The following is an 18,234-nucleotide window of genomic DNA, read 5'->3' as shown; positions in this document are numbered from 1 at the left end:
ATTATGGTAAGTGAAGTAAGTCAGAGAAAGACGATTACCATATGATTTCACTTACACGTGGAATCTAAAAAAAACAAAATAAATGAACAAAACAAACTAATCAATACAGAGAACAAACTGATGGTTGCCAGAGAGGAGGAGTGTTGGGGGACTGGGTGCAAAAGAGGAAGGGGTTAAGACATACAAATTGCCAATTATGAAAACAGTCATGAGGATGTACAGTACAGCATAGGGAATATAGTCAATAGTATTGTAATAACTACATATGGTGTTAGCTGAGTACTAGACTTATTGTGGTGATCACTCCGTAAGTTATATACACATCAAATCACTGTTGTACACCTGAAACTAAGATAATATTGTATGTCAACTATAATTAGACCAAAAAAAAACCAACGGATGGAAATTGTGATCCTTCATGTAGTTGTGCATATTGGTATTGAAATGTTACAGAATAACTGCATTTTGGGGGGAATCTGACAATCGTAGTGTCACTTTCCTTTTAAGGAATGAAATGGTAGGTGAGAATTTTGGCACATCCAGAGCTTCCTTACCACTTTCTCTCTTCCCTGTCGTTTTGCAGCAGTGGCCGCCCAGCCAAGGGACCCCAGGAGGGAGTGCATCGACCAGCCTGAGCTGGCCAACTGTGATTTGATCCTGCAGGCCCAGCTCTGTGGCAATGAGTATTACTCCAGCTTCTGCTGTGCCAGCTGTTCCCGTTCCCGGCCTCATGCTCAACCAGTCTGGCAGCAGGGATGAAGGCCTGGCTCCAGCCCCAGTTCTGAAACAACTCTTAGAGCTGGGGAGAGGGGCAGAGAGACTCTTGGTCTCCCCTTTCTGGCCGCAAGGAGTAGTCTTCTGGAGACACTTGCCCCACTAGTGTTGAGCCTCAGCAACAGCCAGTCTAGCCTTCTGAGCCCAGCAGTGTTTGCATCTCCGACATGATAACAGGAGGCTGCTGAGTTGTCAAGAAGAGGAATATGATTGGATAAGGCCCCCATTACTTTACAACTTCTCTCCGTAATTTGTTACACAGGATCAGTTCATTGTGATAAAACAAGCAACCAGGTTCTCACTTCATTCTAAGGTGTGGAATGATTTTAAAGTTAACATCTATCTCATATGGGGAACACTCACTCCTGCTGTGACAGGGAAGTATTCTTGCTAGAACTAGATCTCACCCGGGGTCAAACAGTGGTCTAGTGCTCTACTTTCTCTCTCACCCTTGTAGGTAGTATAGCGACAAGCTTCAAATCTCATCTGTGCATACGGTTAACAGCATAGTGTTGGTGAAAGTTCTCGGCAAAGTGGAATATAATGTAAGGCTCAGAACAGGGATTTGGGATGAAAAAGTAGCACTTGGATTATTATGGAAGAACTGGAAAAGTGCCTTGCTTTCATCGGGAAGCTGGAGCCTGAAGCCCTTGTACTGAGGCCGACACAGTGAACTGGCGTGAGGATGGTCTCACACCCGTATGGGCGGGATTGCTGGGCCTGCTTTATATTGGGACCAACGAGGAGCCTTTCCTCCTCAAGTAGGAATCTGTGCTGCCCGATCAAAGCCAGTCTATTATTAAAAACAGCAACAGCAGGATGGGGGCGCCCAATGGAGGGGAGGGCAATGTAGTAATAGCACGTGGCTTCAGAAATGGTTTGAGATGGAGGAAGTCATTCTTCATCTCAGAATCTCCAATGCCTTGCTTCAAAATAAGAGGCCTGGATTCAATGAGCTTCCAAGTCCCTTTCCACTTGAACCTTCTACAAATCCCATAGGGGACTGGCTGGGCCTAGTGACAGAGGTTACTGTGGGACACAGAAAAGACAGGCTTTACAGGGAAAGGTGACTTTTATTACCACCATGCTGGCTGGAAAAGGGATAAACTACGCCATGGGTAAGGGACACTTCTCAGTCTGCGTGTCCTTCAACAAAGGAAACATGGGCCGGGGGCAGGGGTCTTTTCTTTCCATTTAAAAAAATATAGTGAGGAGAATCCCCTCTCACTTACATGGCTGATATTGCTATCGAAATTGGAAAATAAGGGCCACTTTCTTGGATTCCCCAGTGCTTTAATTAAACCAGTATTTGGCCTATTGGCAACACACTTCAGACGGTAAGTTTCAGGTTAGCTAGCGCTTCCTAGAACTCGTCACACAATAGTGGACTAAGGGTCAAGGTGAGAGTAAGACTCAGTCTAGACTAGTGGTTCTCAACCCTCTTTCATACTGGGAGCTTTTTAAAAAACAACCTGGGGTTGCACTCCCCCGAGATTTGGATTTAATTGGCCTGGAGTATGCGCAGGGCATGAGGATTTTAAAAGCTTCCCAGGTGACTGTGATCAGTATCCAAGGTTGAGAATCACGCTCCATCCCTGGACTTCCGACTGTAAATTTCGTTCAAATGGGGACTCTTCTTACGTGTTCTGGGGTGGGCTGATATCCTGCGTCTCTAACCAGCTCCCAGGTGACGTCTGTGCTGCTGTCCAGAGCACACTTTGAGCAGCAAAAATCTGATGTTAGAGATGCGCTTAGGAATAACCGAAGCCTAAAGTATGAATAAAAATACGAATTTTAAGAATATACTAGTCCCAATAAAAGATTTTCTACCTGCCAAACTAGAGATCTGCAACAGCAGTATAATGGAGAGAGAACAAGACCAAAAAGAACTAAAAGTCAACTCATTTGCTAATAAAGGGGAAAGAACAGCCTTTCATGGGTAAAAGCTTCTACCACGAACATTTATTTTTGTTAAAGCAGATTATAAATTCTCATCAGTACAAATATATATAACTTACATTTATTTGTAAGGCCAACGTTCAAAAGTAAAAATGAGATGGGATCTCACGTTGTTACCAAGGATCAAGTGGTCAATTTCTTACAACTGGCAACGGGATGTTCTGCTCACAATGGAGGGGGATGGACAGATGGATGGACACGGACGGACATACGGGGACGGACGGACACAGGGACGGACACACACACACACACACACACACACCCTAATAAAACCATCATCCCCACCCCCACAAAATTCATAGGAACAAAACTTAAAGGACAAAACAAAACCCACCAAGACCCACATGACAAACCCACACAGTAACCTGCATTCCAGTCTGTAGATATGATGTCATTGTCACCTTAGTGTTAAAGTAAAGGATTAACATAAGGAAACTGCAGCAATATATAAAAGAAAATACATATTCTCTATAGAGCATATTTAGATTGATTCCATTAAAAGAATGACATTAGAATTTCATCACAGGTTTAAAACCAGGACAATACTACTCTTTCATTGTCTTTATTTAAAACTACAACTTAGTGACTGTATTGGTCATAAGCATGATTGTTGTTGCAATGTGCTACTTACAATGACTGATACCAAATTAGCTAGGGATCCTGTCTGCACCTCCCAACCTTTCCTCTTTTATCTTCAATAGGCATCAATGATAAATCAATCTTATGTACAATTTCTTACAGCTAACCCTTTTACCTTTGGCAAGATTACTTACAACTCATACAATTTTTTAATATTGAGAACTATTTAAAATATTCTAAATGCATAAAAATAAAGATTTTGGCTTTTTTGATATATATTTATAATATTTATTCTTACTCAAAATGGAAGCTCAACTTTACCCTTAAAATATAGCTCTGCTGGGCAGCTGCTGCTGTGCCCCTCCCGGGGATTCTGGCAGCATAGCTTTGCCTCTTGTCCCCGGCCCAAGCACAGGCCACCCTGTTCCTGATCTCTGAGACAGGCCAGTACTGAGAGGAGGCAGGTGACTGGCCTGAAAAACAATGGGGGGTCGTTTTGCTTCCCGTTGTTTTATATTCCAGTAAATGTGCTTTGATTACAGATTCCTGTTCAGATACATCTGCCTCTCTGTTATCAGAGATTGTAAGGGGCTGAGGCAGGAGGAGGGGGACAGAGGGCAACATTTCTTTTGACTCCTTTAGCCTAATTGCAAGACAGTTCTTCTCGAGGAATGGTTTTCTCCACTTTTTTTCAAAAATCAACCCTGTACAGCAACTCCGTGCCTGGACATGTTCCTTGGGACCTCTGGGATTAGGGAAAAGTGGACTGATCGGGAACACAAAGTCCCCATTGCTCCTTTGACCTCCACCCCCTGCCTTTGCCTGAGTACAGACAAAATACATGAGCTATCGGAACTGCTCAAAGTTCAATTTCAAACGTCTTCTGTAAGTCGCTGGAGAAAGGGTTGGTGGGGGAGGGGTTAGTGCGCTGCTTGGACTTGCTTTCTAATGCAGCCCACTGGGCTTCGAAAGGATCCACCGGGCAGCTGCCTGCAGGAAGCTCTGTGTGCTTGTCTCCTGAGGCCAGCCTGCCATCGTCTACGCCATTGAAAGCTGCAGAACCATTGAGGTGCTGAGCAGGAGGCTTAAAGAAGGGACTGGCAGTAGCACTGCTCGTCTCAGACTGAGGGAATGTCTGCTGCTTGACCAGGCTGGGAGACTGATGTGGGTGAGCAGCCTGAGGGTGGCCTGCAGTGCCAAACACGTGCGCTACCATCTGGGAGGGAGTGATGCCCACCACAGGCACATTAGGGGCTGGATAGGGCATCCCATTGGCCACAGGATAGGCCTGGGCAGGGACAAAGGCTGGCTGCAGGGGCGGAACCACACCCACTGGCAGGGGTTGAGAGGTGAGGAATGAATTCCCTTGGAAAGGCGGCGCTGGCTGGGAGATGGCAGCAGGTGGAGGAGGCTGGAGAACTGGCTGCAGAGGGACAGCGGAGGCCGGGGGCTGCTGGGCCCGGACGCTCTTGGACACCTCTTCTAACCAGCGGTCGGCCTCAGAGGGGAGTACGTCGGTTGGACCCGCCTGGAAGAGATCTGGAGAGGCCAGCACCAGAAGGTTGACCCCACTCGGTCCCTGGAACCAACAAAATAGAGACAAAGAATCAGCCTTGGGGGCTTCTTTCCTCACCTGATCACCTTGGTTACTGGAATGATCCTAACGTGTGAACAAATCCCTGTAGTGGGATATTTTCATGGTGTGGGTAGGGGGAGGAAAGCCTCTATTACTGGCTGAGAGGTTTTGTGGTAGGACAATGAGAACCTTGCCAGACACGCTGCTGTCTCGGCCCCACGGAGGAGCTGTTCAGATGTGGCTCAAATGCACTGAACCAAGGCCGTGCGCGAGCTGGCATCAAACACCCCTTCTGTCGCTGGGGCTCCTCCATGCTACAGAAACCACCTTACACAGGCTCTGAAGGACCCAAGGTGACTCACCTTCTGCACTAATAGAACGAAAAGAAACCACCAGTGACTTGGTACTGTACCTTGAGGTCCATCTGGCTTCCAGACACATCTGTCTTTCTGGTGAATTCCCTGTATTACTGTTTAAAATTTCTTTTGGTTGTATAGTTAAAAGTTCATTATAGAAAACTAGAAAGTACAGAAAAACAAAAATTAAGTGCTTTGTATAGCTCTTTTTGTTAGACCTGCCACTGGTAGGAGGCAGGGTCCCCTCCTCCTAATGCCATGTCCATGTAACTCCAAATCCAGTGCTACTCAGGGGACAGCCCGGGAATCTGGATATGGGTAATTCTGTTCTATAGGCTTAAGAAACTATCAATTTAAACATCTTTAGTTCTTTCTCCTTCTTCATCCTTTCTTAATAGTACTTTATTTCCAGAAGGGAACACACTTTTCCTTAAAAGGACTCCTTCCTGGTTCCCACTCAAGTAAATGGCTCATTTTTGAACCAGGGTCACTTAACGGATCCCAGAATCCTCACCACACCTGTGGCCACCTTACCCGAATGTCTGGCTGCAAACTCCCTTGTTAGCAGCATCAAGGGCACGGGCCCCAAGGGTTGGTTTCACGCACAGGCATTGCTACGGGTGCTAGAGCAGTGTGGGCTGGCTTAGCAGCAAGCACATGGAAGGCTGAGTCAGTGCCATTAGCTACAATGGGAGCAGACAACATCGATGGAGTTAATTCATGCAGGGTGTACAGGCGACCCCATGGGGCTGGGTCCGTCAGGCCAATGTGCAATACTGCTGGGACAGATGAGACAGAAAAGTTGCTGTTGGGATAATCATACCAAGCTCGTCATGGCTGCACACACCTTTTGGCAAAGAGGGAATCAGAGGTTGTAATTAAAATGGCTGTTATTGGTAAAGCCAAATGACTGTTTCTAGGAAAATATGTGTATGGGAGAGAGGAAATGAAGCCTAGAAAAACAAATCAAGCTGAACAGAGCTGCTTTGTCTTACAGCAGCAAAGATCTAACTCTTAGATACAGCTTAGCCTTTAGCATAATGACATAAACAGTTCCCTCTCCTATTATTTTTCTAAAATATCAAAGTATACCAAAAATAACAACAATGGGAAAAATATAATGATTCCATATTATGTGCTAGGCACTATATTAATAATACCTAAGCATGCATCATCTCGTTTAATTCTCTCAAAAACCCAATAAGTATGGGAATGACCCCATATTACAGATGAGAAATCAAACTTAGTATATGTTTTCATTGCTTATAAATTTGTAATTTGCTACAGAATTAATTTCATCTCCCTTTTTTTGAAAATTTTTTTTCCCTTCGGTAATATTCAGAATATGTCAAAGTACCTACTATTTTTTCCTCCTTTCCCTTTATGAAAATGTCCTGACTCTTGCTCCTTCACTCCAGGCATCTATTCCATCAGCTTCTATTCCTCAGCCCAGCTATCAGATGTAGTATGGAGCAGACAAGCAGGCAACTTCCTGGCCCCTACACTATAATCATTCCCTCTCTAGGACTGGCCAAACTGTTCCTTATGGCATCGGTACTATTTACCCAGGACTTGTCTAAAAGACTAGCTCACCCGTAGACTGGGAGCCACTATGTTCTATTCAGTTTTACACCCACTGCCTTGTAAACAGGCCTAGAGTCAGTAGAATATAATAGGTGCTATATTCAGAAAGACCTGGGTTTAAATCCTGGCTGTGAGATTTGGGCAATTTACTTAACCCTCTCTGAGCCTCATTTTTCTCATCTGTAACGCCTATCTCGAAAGGTTGCTTGTGGGGATTAAATAAGATGAGAAAAGACATGAGTCCTTACCATGATGTGGCATCACTAAGTGCTCAATAAATTGTGCCTATTATTGGTATAAATATTTGTTAGGTGAAATGAAAAGCCATTTGGTACACATGACTATAAAGGTTTGTTTTTCTTTTCTTTCTTTTTTTTTAAAGAAATTCCCTGGAGGAAAAGCATGTAGTAGCTTCCTCCAATAGGAGCGGGGTACTGTCCTCACAGCAAAGCTGTTCCTGAGCTCTCTCTCAAAAGAAGTGAAGAAATGGCAATTATAGCAGCACAAATTCTCAAAGGCTATAATTTAAGTTATACAGACTGTGCTGACCGCTGAGTCAATACTGTTAACTCAGTCTCTCTGAAAACAACAACTTTTAGAACTCTTCAATGCCACAAAGTCAAATTTTAGGACGCTGTTATACAATATGAAATGAACTGAAGAGCCCAAAGAAGTCGTTTTTCTTCATGAGCCTCTGTGGCAGGGTAGAGACTAGGTGAGTCCAGGGCTTTTCAACCTTGGCTCTATTGATATTTTGGGCCGGATAATTCTTTGCTTGAGGCTGGCTACTGGGTACGTTGGAGGATGTTTAGCAGCCTTCCTGGCTTTCTACCCAGGTGACCAACAGCAATCATCACCTACCAAGTTGGTGAACGCAAAAATGTTCTCCAGCCAAAGAACACCAAATTTTCCTTGAGGGTGCAAAATCACTGCGGGTTGAAAATCACTGATAAAGCAAGCATCATGCTAGAACCAACTGTGAAGACTGCTTGCTTCTGGAGAACTGGCAGACACTGACTCTTAACACTGAAGTGGCAAATAAAGCAGTGGGTTGGGACTGCAGACGCTCCTAAAAGAACAGATGAAGGTAGGTACATGCAAAATGACGAGTGCAGACATCTTAGGAAACAGGAAGGGGGAACAAAGCATAATGTCGCGGAAGGAAATGAATGAATCTGAGACATTGTCAAACAGGGCAATGAATGCGTCTGACCAGCTCGGATGCCATTTACAGTAGTGAGCAGAGTCATAAAAAGGACCTAGTGGCAAAGAGAACAACTGAGCAGGCTAAGAGGGCACCAACCTTGAAAGGCAGGAGATTGTGGTACTGCCACTGTCACTGGTTTGGTCATTGGGGCAGATGAGAAGGGATCCTCGGAGGGGTGTGCTGAAGGCATTGGTGATCTGTGAGCACAGGGAGCTGATACTCTCTGCTTCCCCTTCTACCTCTGGCACTGCAAGATAAGCAGAAAATGGCTCCAGACAGGAAAAAAAGAATAAATCCTGAAATATAGGCAGTACGACACAAGATGGCATTTTATACAACATCCCTTATTTGTGGAGGGGAAAGTCTCAACTGTCAGGTGGGGCTATAAAAAGCAGCTTTAAAAAATTTACTAACCACTGTTTCATTGGCTTTTCAGATGAGAAGGTATAAAATTGTCAACAATTCGTGTACTAAGGTCTATCTTCCTCTCTTGTAAATCCCCAGGTTTCTTTATTTCCTTTCCTGTTGTAACAACTGTTTCAGGACTTGGTCTTTTTTTTTCTGAGCCATGATGTTCGGTTAGCTAGATCTTTCTGGAAGACATCTGCAACCTGTCTGTCTTCCAACTAGTTCCCAAGGCTGTGGTCCGAGTTAAGTTCTGGAGCTATGTAGTGAGCCTATCAGGAAAACGGGCTATAGTAAGAGGCACTGTGGAGGCTGGGTCCTTTTCTCTATAAGCTATGACAATGTCATCACTCTCGCCTTCCTCCAAAGGACCAAGTATATGAACTATGTATATATCATGTCAAAGCAAAGTAGGTCCAGGACTCCAGAGGCCTTTGTTCTTGATACTGACTCTGGGATACTTCTGTCTCACTGAGGAAGCTAATTATGTGTCCTGAACCTTTGTTTTGCTCAACTGTGAAAAGAGAATAATAGTTTTTGTTTCCCATCTGCTCCAGAAGGAGAGGGTAAACAGGTATTGGAAACCATCTGGAGTTCCAGTGTTCAGAGGAGTTGAGAGCTGGAGAAGACCCGTAGTAATCATCTACTCCACGGTTCTTCAGGCTTAGTTCCATCCACCAGAAGCACTTAAACTGTACTTTTATAGCACCACCAGTGAGAGTTCCCTATTGAGGCAGTATGAGCTGCCTCATACTCCGTTGTAGCACAAGCTGGATGTGCTCAGAGTGAAGTAAAATAGACCCAATAAAAACACTGACCAGATCTGACACTTTAGCTCCGGATCTTATGATGAGGACAGAGCTACCGGGCTGGCTCAGCTGTACAGAGGCCACACAAAGGACGTGTGGCAGTTCTGAAAGGTAATGAATATGTGTGAGCAAGCCCACTGTCTCTGATGAACACAGATCTTAGATTTATACAGGACGCCCGTTTAGAGTTTCCTCCCCTAAGGAGACAACCAGCCAAGAGGACAATGAGTGCTTATCCATTTTCTTCGGTACCTCTGACAGTAATGCTATTTAACTGGATGTGTTTTCCAAAGCCTTTTTCAATTATTCCCTGCTGGGTACCAAATGGCAGAATAGAATGGAAACTGGAGACCCTTGATGTGTGGGAGGCAGGTTGGCTGAGGCAGTGACACTTCCCTCAGGACCAGCCACAAGCCTTGCAGCTCAGGCTGGGAATCCCCATCATGTTCCCTGTATGTTGAAGAGAAGTGAATGGTTCACATCCCCCTCCGTGAACCTTAGTTTTCTCCCAGTTGGGACATGATACAAGACACATATACCATCAACCAGCCTGAGAGAGAGGGGTGGCTAGTTGATGGGATTAGTGTCTCCCCGGAGGTGACGATGTTTCAGTGCTAGAGCGCCCAGCCAGTCAGGTGCATGCTGCATTACCTGCGTTTTTTATGGGGAAATCAGTCTTCCTCTGCATAGTGGAAGGCAACTCGTTGATGCGCAGGGATAGCTGGCGCTTAAAGGGTGACATCTTCTGGCTAAGAGCAGGAAATCCTCGGAAAGAGCCTTGGCGAGCAAGCTGTTCGATGGGTGCGTGCCGGCGTGGGATGGCATGAGGATTGTTCATCTCCAGGGAGGCAGTGGCATCCAACGTGGGAGACGTGGGAGAAGACGGGGAGGGCGCAGTGTTGCCAGGGACCACTGATGAACCGATAACTGTCTTATCTGTTTCAGCTCAAGAAAGTCGAGAGAAAGGACCTTAGCAATGTCTTCCAATAATGTGAGGTTATCCGGCCGAGGAACTCAAAAACCCTCCTAGGTCCTTTTACCCATGTCCTTCCCAATGTCTCTTAGAAGACAGGTTAGAAGCAGGGCTCAGGTCTCCTATTTTTCAAATAAAAGGTTTAATAACCTACGACAAGTCACATGGTAATCTACTAAGACACAAATATTAGAGCTTTGATTCTCATACAGTGATTCATAGCTTAGACTTTGAACAACAACAAAAGAAACCCAGTGGCCTATGAACTCCTAATGTGAAGTCCTATAAAGAATGATGGCTTACGGCTTTCGGTTTGCAATGTTTCAATGTTTGTTTGTTTATCTGTTTTTGGGGGAGAGGACTTTGGGAGTGGCAGAGTCAGAAAGATAAATCAGCATGTTTGGTTAGATGTTAAAGAATGTCATACAGCAGTCTTTAAATCATGGACTCTCTGCGTTTGTGGCTCATTTGAATAAAAGCAAAGAGAAGTAAAATTTTAAATTGGAATAAACCTAAATACAAGACTGCTTCCATGCGAGTATCAGCTGAGTCCCATTCCGACTGTGGTAAATCTCTCCCTCTCCCTCCCCTCGCAATCCTCTGTGGTGGTTGGGACTCAACCACTTTGGCAGTTGCTGTGTGTCGCCAAGAGCATTATTTGGTGGTATTAAAGAACATGCTTCCAGTTAGAAAATCACTGAAGCACACTAAGTAACAGCTGTACATATTAAATTTTCTAATAAAAATAGCATGGTGTTTTTCAGTGTTTGGTATTCTGGGACAAATGTTTACAAGAAATGAAAAAAATCATAATCAATAATTTAATTTCAAATAAAAATATGTATCTTTTTGGCTTAAGAATTAGAGCTGTTTGGGTCAGTATTAGACTATGTTACCCAACTGCCTGTTTTAGAACTAAAAGGATACAGTAAAAAATTAGCAAAATTATATTAATACATATTAAACTGAACTGTTTAATCTCAGAATATTTCTTGTTGGTTTCAACCCCAGCTACACACAGAATGCAAAGCATTTTCCCCAAGCCCTATCACTTAGTTCTAAAATACGCCCAACGCAACTTCAGGCAATAGACTCTTGAGTAATTTGAATGCTTGTACAGGCATTTTTTGCTATGCTGCCCTGTATACGTGAAAAAAACTCACATTCTGCAAAAATCACACACTAAAATTAACAGGGGCTATGGGAAAAGAGGGCTAGCTTCTCAAAATCTATGTACTTCTTTTTAACTAAAGCACTAAAAACCAGTAATAACCTCGTCAGAACAGTATCACTGTGAAAGCTCTGCCTGCATTAGCAGGCGGCATCACCGGCAGCGGGTCCTTTGCAGCCGAAACCTGGGATTTGTCCTTCCTGATGTAGGTCCTTTATAGCATCTGCTTCTCACAGAGATCAGATGTATCGGAATTAAGATCAGTCCAGGATGTAGATGTCCCCAATTTTGTTTGTAAACATGGGGGGAGGGGTGTCTCTGCAGCTTATTTCACTGCACTCTCTTGTTTCCCCAGATAGTTTCATGTAATAAAAAGGGTAAACAGTTTCTGAAGCTACTCAACAAGCCACTGTAAAGGAAAGGACTTTGTTTACAGATTTTCAGCTTTGTTCTTCAGGTCCTTCATATATTGCTAAGAGTTCTCTCTGACTGTGAGGAAGCTTAGCCCTGATAGCTTTAAAATATGAAACCTGTTAGGGAAAACTGCTTAAGTAAACACATAATGGAGTAGAACAGACTGTACCTTTCTTGGCATCTTGGATTTGTTTCATAATCTCCTCTCTTTCTGCTTGCTCAGTGGCTGTGGTGACACGGAATGATCCTTCTCTTGTAAAAGTGGTCCGAGTGGCGTCAAAAGTAGCAGTCACTCCACATTCTTTCTCCCGCTTCTGTTTCCGTTCTAAACAGGCCGCGAAAGCACAGCCTACCGCATGGCTCAATCTCTCACCCTGTACACAACAACACATATTTAGATTTACAATATCAACAAGTACAAATGAGCTTGGATCATAAATGAGTCTGTATTTACACAAGGCAAAATGCTGAAAACTCCAGCTTAAATTAGATTTTAATATATTAATATGCCAAATTAATTTAAATGAATAAATTACCTTAGGTAATGCTTATGATATTTTTACTGTAGCAAGCATTGGGTAAAGTGACCATTAGCCAGCCACCTGTGCTTTTGTGAGCAGCCACTGAGACACTCTTACTAGTCAGGTGATCTCTGTCATGCACATTAGTTTTGGCCACCAGCTTAGGAGACACTGCTAAAGGTTCTAAGCCCTAAGTCTTGAAATGTAACCTCTATTTGCCATTTAGGGGAATAGTGGGAACATTTACTAAGCATTTCTAAGAAACCACTGGAAAGGCAGGGCAAATTTCAGGAGCTTAAATATACTGTCAACATATCTAAGAACAAAAAGTGCAAATTAAAAAGTTCAAATAAATAAATACAGCTCCAGTGTTGAGAAGGGAATAAGGCAAAGGAAAGGTTAGTTTTTTCAATCTCTCCTTTCTGAACACTCCCTCCCTAAGCACCCTTCCCCATTCTAGGCCCTCCGAGGTTTTAGGCTTTCCCCTATACCTTCCCTATATTCTTCTAGCTCTCCCTAATCCCAACTCTGTCTCCCAAACACTCAAAGGCAAAAGTTAAATAAAGTATGTTTTCATCCATACTCTCTACTTATAAAGGAACCAAACAAATAAAACTCATTTGTTTGTAGGAGGAGAAGTGGGCTTATATGAACTAAATATTATTTGAAAGATATTTAAATAAATTCAATGGATTATTTTTACCAGAGCTATTTGTATTTTATTTACTTATTTTTTTCATATTCATTGCTCATTTTATTTATTAGGTTTGTGCAAAAGTAATTATGCTTTTTTGCAATTATTTTTAACCTTTTAAACCACAGTTACTTTTGCATCACCCTAATGTTTATTAAATTTAAGTATAGTTGGTATATTAGTTATATTCGTTTCAGGTGTACAGTATGGTGATTTGACATTTTTATACCTTACAATATGATCACCCCACTAATTCTAGTAATCATCTGTCACTGTGCGAACTTAAACTTGTCACAATATTATGGACTATATTTCCCTTTGCCTTTTCCACCCACCGCCCCATACCCCTCCCCTCTGGCCACCATCCCTTTGGTCTCTGTTTCCATGAGTCTGTATTTTTATTTTGTTTTCTTTGTTTGTTTGTGGTTTTTTTTTTTTTAAGAATCCACATGAAAGTGAAACCATACAGCATTTGTCTTCCTCTGACTTATTTCACTTAGCATAATACCTTCTAGGTCCACCCATGCTGTTGCAAATGGAAGGATTTCATTCTTTTTTATTGCTATGTAATACTTCACTGAGGGTTATCTGTATTTTAAACCATATCCCTAACTATGGAATAAAAAGTTAGAGATGATATAGTAACAGTTGGTTGGCATTATGAATAGTGAGAAGAGGTATTTGAGAACAGGGAACCTTTTGTGGAGTTTTCAAAATCATACCCTGTAAGCAGCTGCTCCTACATATGGCTCTGAGCAAGTAATTCCACTGGGTTTTTTATATGCCAACATCATAAGGAAAGGTAATGTCCGAAGTGCTTTTTGTCCCTAAGATTTCATATGACGGTTTAAAGACTGACAGACTTACTCTTTATAAATCCACATGTGTTTCCATCTAACTTCTCAGTAGGATGATATAAGGGTAGGCACTAAAGTATGAAATAGGAGAGAGTAATGAAAGAATCTAGAACATCTGCATTTACATACAGCTCTATTACAAGGACAGAGCTAGATGTCAAGGAAGCTTTTTATTTCTCCTAGGTCTAGGGTGTAAGTTCTTGAAGATGGATCCCTCCTCAAGCCCTACCCCAGACCCAGCGCGAGGAACGGCTGTAACGACATTAGCCACCATTTTTAAAGCAGTTACCATGGGCCAGACCCCATGCTAAGAGTGCCTACTGTCATTATCTAAGTGAGTCTTCACAGCTGTTATCTCCATCTGATAGAGGTGGATACTAAGACTTAGAGAACATTAAGTAACTTGCCACAAATCCCACAGCTTGTAAGAACCAGAATCAGGTCTGAAACCCAGATATGATTCAGAGCCTAGGCTCTTAATATTTGTTTATACCACGGTCTCTAAGAGCTTAAAAAATCCCCTTTGGTCAATTTTAGAGTACAGCCACCACTTGCCTTCCAAGTTCAACCCTGGCAAGAAGTTTTTGAGCTGTAGCCTTTATGAATGGCTACACTGCCTTATTCTGTCCGAACTCTTAAAAATGCATAAATTACACACTCAATGCTATGCTATACGATGGTTAAGTTCATCATCATCATCACGTAAGAGACTTGTCTTTCGTGTCAGAATTCTGGGTAATTTACATGAAGGATGATAGATGAGGTTATTCTCTATTTTTAAAAATCAAAAATTTCTACTATGCCACAATTTCTAGTGTACATCATTATACCATAATTTAGTATTTCCATTTTTTTTAATTAATTGAGAATATACTCCAACTCAGTTCTTTTATTTGTAGTAGAATCTCTTTGCAAATAAATTTATAAGCACCTTTCAAATGCCAACATCTTCTACCCAGATGTATTAGGAAACAAATACACCTAAGAATTGTGACAATAGTTCTAATAATGAAAAGTTTTGAATAAAGTTTAGCAGTCACCCTCTCCAGAACACTTTCACTTTCCTTTAATGACCTTGGATCTCAGCTAATCATCTTGCTTCTAGAATTGCGGCCTCACACCAACAGTGTGAACTACTTGAATAAAAGGAGTGAAAGCAGGCTAGTGTAGGCACTTCTACATACTGTAACAGCACACCCTTGTCAGAAATGTAGTGGAAACTGCTTGACTGAGCCAAGCTGAAAGGAGCTTGGCTAACTGAGGCTAGTCATGATGAAATCCACGTTGGACTCACCGTGTCCTTGACAGCCATAAAGCAATGACAGATCCAGCGCCGAGTGGTGCCATCACGACATATGTAAGAGAAGGCTCTATCAAAGTTCCTATCTGGGGCACAGAAAGAAACTTTTTCTATTGTCTGGTCAACTATGAGGTCCTAGAAAAAGGGAAACACAAAAGAATACAGAACTTATGAGGTTACTCAAGTTTCTCAGAAGAAACACAGGATGTTCATTTCATAATACAGAATCGCAACATCTAATGCATCGAGGCTATGGAACAGCTGGATCTGAGGCCAGCAGTCTGAACAGAAAGAATCTGATCTAGGAGCAGTCCCAAGAGCCACTGGGCCCAGATGCCGCCTTTACCTCATCTTCCTGTTCTAAAACATATGCTTGCTGATTCTAATTTTATCATGGTGGAGTCTATGTTCAATTGACAATATATGTAAATCAATATATTTAATCCAATTTCCATATAACATATCTTATCACATCATTCCCAGAACAGTTCTATGTATTTATTAACTTATTAATCATTTAATTTTGAGTATGACTTCGTCTGCTTATATACTTGCCGAATGGCCTAGTATATACACTGTATAAACATTACACAAAATGTTTTTTAAAATCTTGAGGCTTCGAGGCTCTTCTGTGTGATATTCCCATGGCCCAGAATCCCTAGATGCTGAGGTGTGGGGCTGTAAGTGCTACAACATACAATTGAAACAAAAAAGGCCTCGCTATGAGAATTCCTGTTGCTCCACAAACTTTCCAGTTAGTTTTTTAAAATTTTGCCTCTGATGGCTCATGATTTTATTTTGCATAACCCTGATTTGTTTCCTCTTTAACTAAGTGATTCTTCACGTCTTTTGGGTTGTCTGTCGTTTTTCTTACCGATATGTAGGAATTATTTATATATCTAAATATGAGCCCTTTATAGATTATACACATCACAAAATTTCTTTTCCACTCATGATGGGTCCAAGAGTGATAATCCACCAATTACTACTATCACTCAGTGTGGAAAGAACTAATTAATGCCAGTGCTATAAGCAGCCACCAGGGGGCAACATCACTTTCTCACTATTGTATAAAATAATCAAAAACAGTCCAACCACAACAAATTTCATCCAAAACACTAATGAAAACTACACAAGTTCTTTAAAATAAGCTAACAAAAATGACTGTTTCCAAGAGTAATGTACATTTAAGACCACCACTTCTCTTGAACTTAAAAAAAACACAGGACGCCTTAGATGGAGGGTCAAAAGAACTAAAATGTGGCTATATTAAATCACTTAAAATGTATCAGGCAAATCATCCATCAAACTGCTTTTTACCTGCCAGACTTTCTCCCAGGTCCAGTGACATTTGAGTTTTTTGAAAAATTGCCTACTTGTTAAAATTTATCCAGACTCTAGGTCTCTTAGGAAATTTATCCAGGTCTCTTAGGAAATTTAAATTAATGATTAAATGTACTTATATAATACCATATGCTCTCTAAGGGAAGACTCTATGTCTCTATTTTTATTTAGGAGTATAGGATCACTTTCTTTCAAATGCAAAATGATACCTAGGATTTGAGATATTGTGAGGATTCTAAGAAAATGTTAACCAAATGAGCCATTTACTAGTCCTTAAGATTTCACTTAAGTTGGGTTTTCAGTTAAACAGCAGGTTAATCAGTTCAAATATTACTTTCTAAAAATACAGTATTTTATTAAGGTAGAAGAAGAAATTTCAGATTGGTTCATCATTTTTTTAAAAAAATATTTTAACTATGCTAAAAGGTCTATCATCTTTCACATCAAATTTGTGAGGGTAAAGGTTTTTGAAAAATGTGTAACAACTAAAATAGAACTCAGATCTTAACATGAAATGTTTAGTAGGCTAAACATGCTGTGTCATGTAGAGCAAAATATTGAGAGAGTTCTGTTTTTCATAAGGTAAATGAGTAACTAAATTGGCTTCCTAACATTAACTAGTCTCTTGGAAGACTGTACTTTGGACAAAGTCGAAGGATATAGAGTGACTACAACAGCTTAATGGCATTATATTTGATCATTAGGGATTAAGAAAATATATGAGCAGTAACATTTAAGCTTATAAAAGTTTTACCTTAGTTTTTTCATCCACAACTCTGAGTCCATCTGCTGATACCCACAGGACTGCCTTAACTGCTTTCTTTCCAGTCTTTTAAGAGAAACCAAAAAGGAAGGGGGTGGGGGGGAGACACACATATATTAAAAAAATGTCATCTTCCACAGAAAACACTAACTTCTGCCTTCCAAAAGTCAAAAGTACAAATGGAGTCCTAGTTCAGGAGGAGTGCCCAAAGCCAGATACTCAAACCAAACTGCCGAAACATTCAGGAAAAAACAAGCCAAAGCCATTAGAAACACAATGCAAAACAAATACGATAAAATTAAGTAAAGGGGAGAGGATATACAGAATCAAAACCAAGATATTACAGTCCATAAAGGGCAAAGAATTCATAAGTAGATGCTTCTTCACCCATTTAAAAATAAACCAAGAAAACCAAGAGTCAGATAAATGTAAATACATAAGGAGTTACACCACAAGTAGCTTCTACGAATGTATTTAGAGTAGAAAGTAATGTGTAAGTCTAAATTGAGAGGCTGACCATTGTACTATCCTTTCACCCCAATGATTACAGCAGGACCCTTGGTCACCTGAAAATTTCATGTTAAAAACCCAAGAAGTCTTCATTTTTCCTTTAACAGTCTTTAAATACCATTATTTCTTCTCGCAGAGTTAACACAGAACTGGTTTAGTTTTTAGTTTGACATTAAGTGCATGGAGACATTTTGGGGACATAGGAGGTTTAAAAAACTGTTGGAAAAATATTGTTACTGTAACACAAATTGTTTTTACTGGCTGAGAAAAGACTTCTTTTGCACACAAGAATCACATGGAAACAAGCTGATGTATGATTTCTCCTGTGATGGAATGAAAATGGGAGAGTGGGAATTTTGTAATAGTAATTGAACAACTTCCTTTCGTTCTAACTGCTCCAAGGATAGAAGCGAAATAAAACAAAAGTGAAATGAAGGC

General features: G+C 41.4%; 2 protein-coding genes across 5 annotated transcripts in view; one reads left to right on the top strand and one right to left on the bottom strand.

Moving 5' to 3' along the window:
- The window catches only part of PAPLN (papilin, proteoglycan like sulfated glycoprotein), a 37,640-nt gene extending 35,098 nt beyond the window's left edge, over positions 1-2,542 (top strand). For all 4 annotated transcript variants that reach the window (XM_033109328.1, XM_033109330.1, XM_033109329.1 and 1 more), the window contains one exon: positions 584-2,542. In XM_033109328.1, coding sequence (XP_032965219.1) covers positions 584-759 — 176 coding nt within the window. In that variant the 3' untranslated portion in view covers positions 760-2,542. The remainder of the gene's footprint in view (positions 1-583) is intronic.
- A 182-nt stretch (positions 2,543-2,724) lies between these two features.
- The window catches only part of NUMB (NUMB endocytic adaptor protein), a 111,630-nt gene continuing 96,120 nt past the window's right edge, over positions 2,725-18,234 (bottom strand). Inside the window, 11 exon segments of the mRNA XM_033109331.1 lie at positions 2,725-4,861; positions 4,863-4,891; positions 5,779-5,794; positions 5,796-5,828; positions 5,830-5,927; positions 8,132-8,207; positions 8,209-8,282; positions 9,901-10,194; positions 11,977-12,181; positions 15,174-15,314; positions 17,278-17,352. Coding sequence (XP_032965222.1) covers positions 4,172-4,861; positions 4,863-4,891; positions 5,779-5,794; positions 5,796-5,828; positions 5,830-5,927; positions 8,132-8,207; positions 8,209-8,282; positions 9,901-10,194; positions 11,977-12,181; positions 15,174-15,314; positions 17,278-17,352 — 1,731 coding nt within the window. The 3' untranslated portion in view covers positions 2,725-4,171.

The sequence above is a fragment of the Rhinolophus ferrumequinum genome, chromosome 6 (genome assembly GCF_004115265.2).
Source record: "Rhinolophus ferrumequinum isolate MPI-CBG mRhiFer1 chromosome 6, mRhiFer1_v1.p, whole genome shotgun sequence".
In the NCBI taxonomy this organism is placed as follows: domain Eukaryota; kingdom Metazoa; phylum Chordata; class Mammalia; order Chiroptera; family Rhinolophidae; genus Rhinolophus; species Rhinolophus ferrumequinum.
Note: the sequence above shows the minus strand (reverse complement) of the source record. Positions and strands in the feature narration are given on the sequence as shown.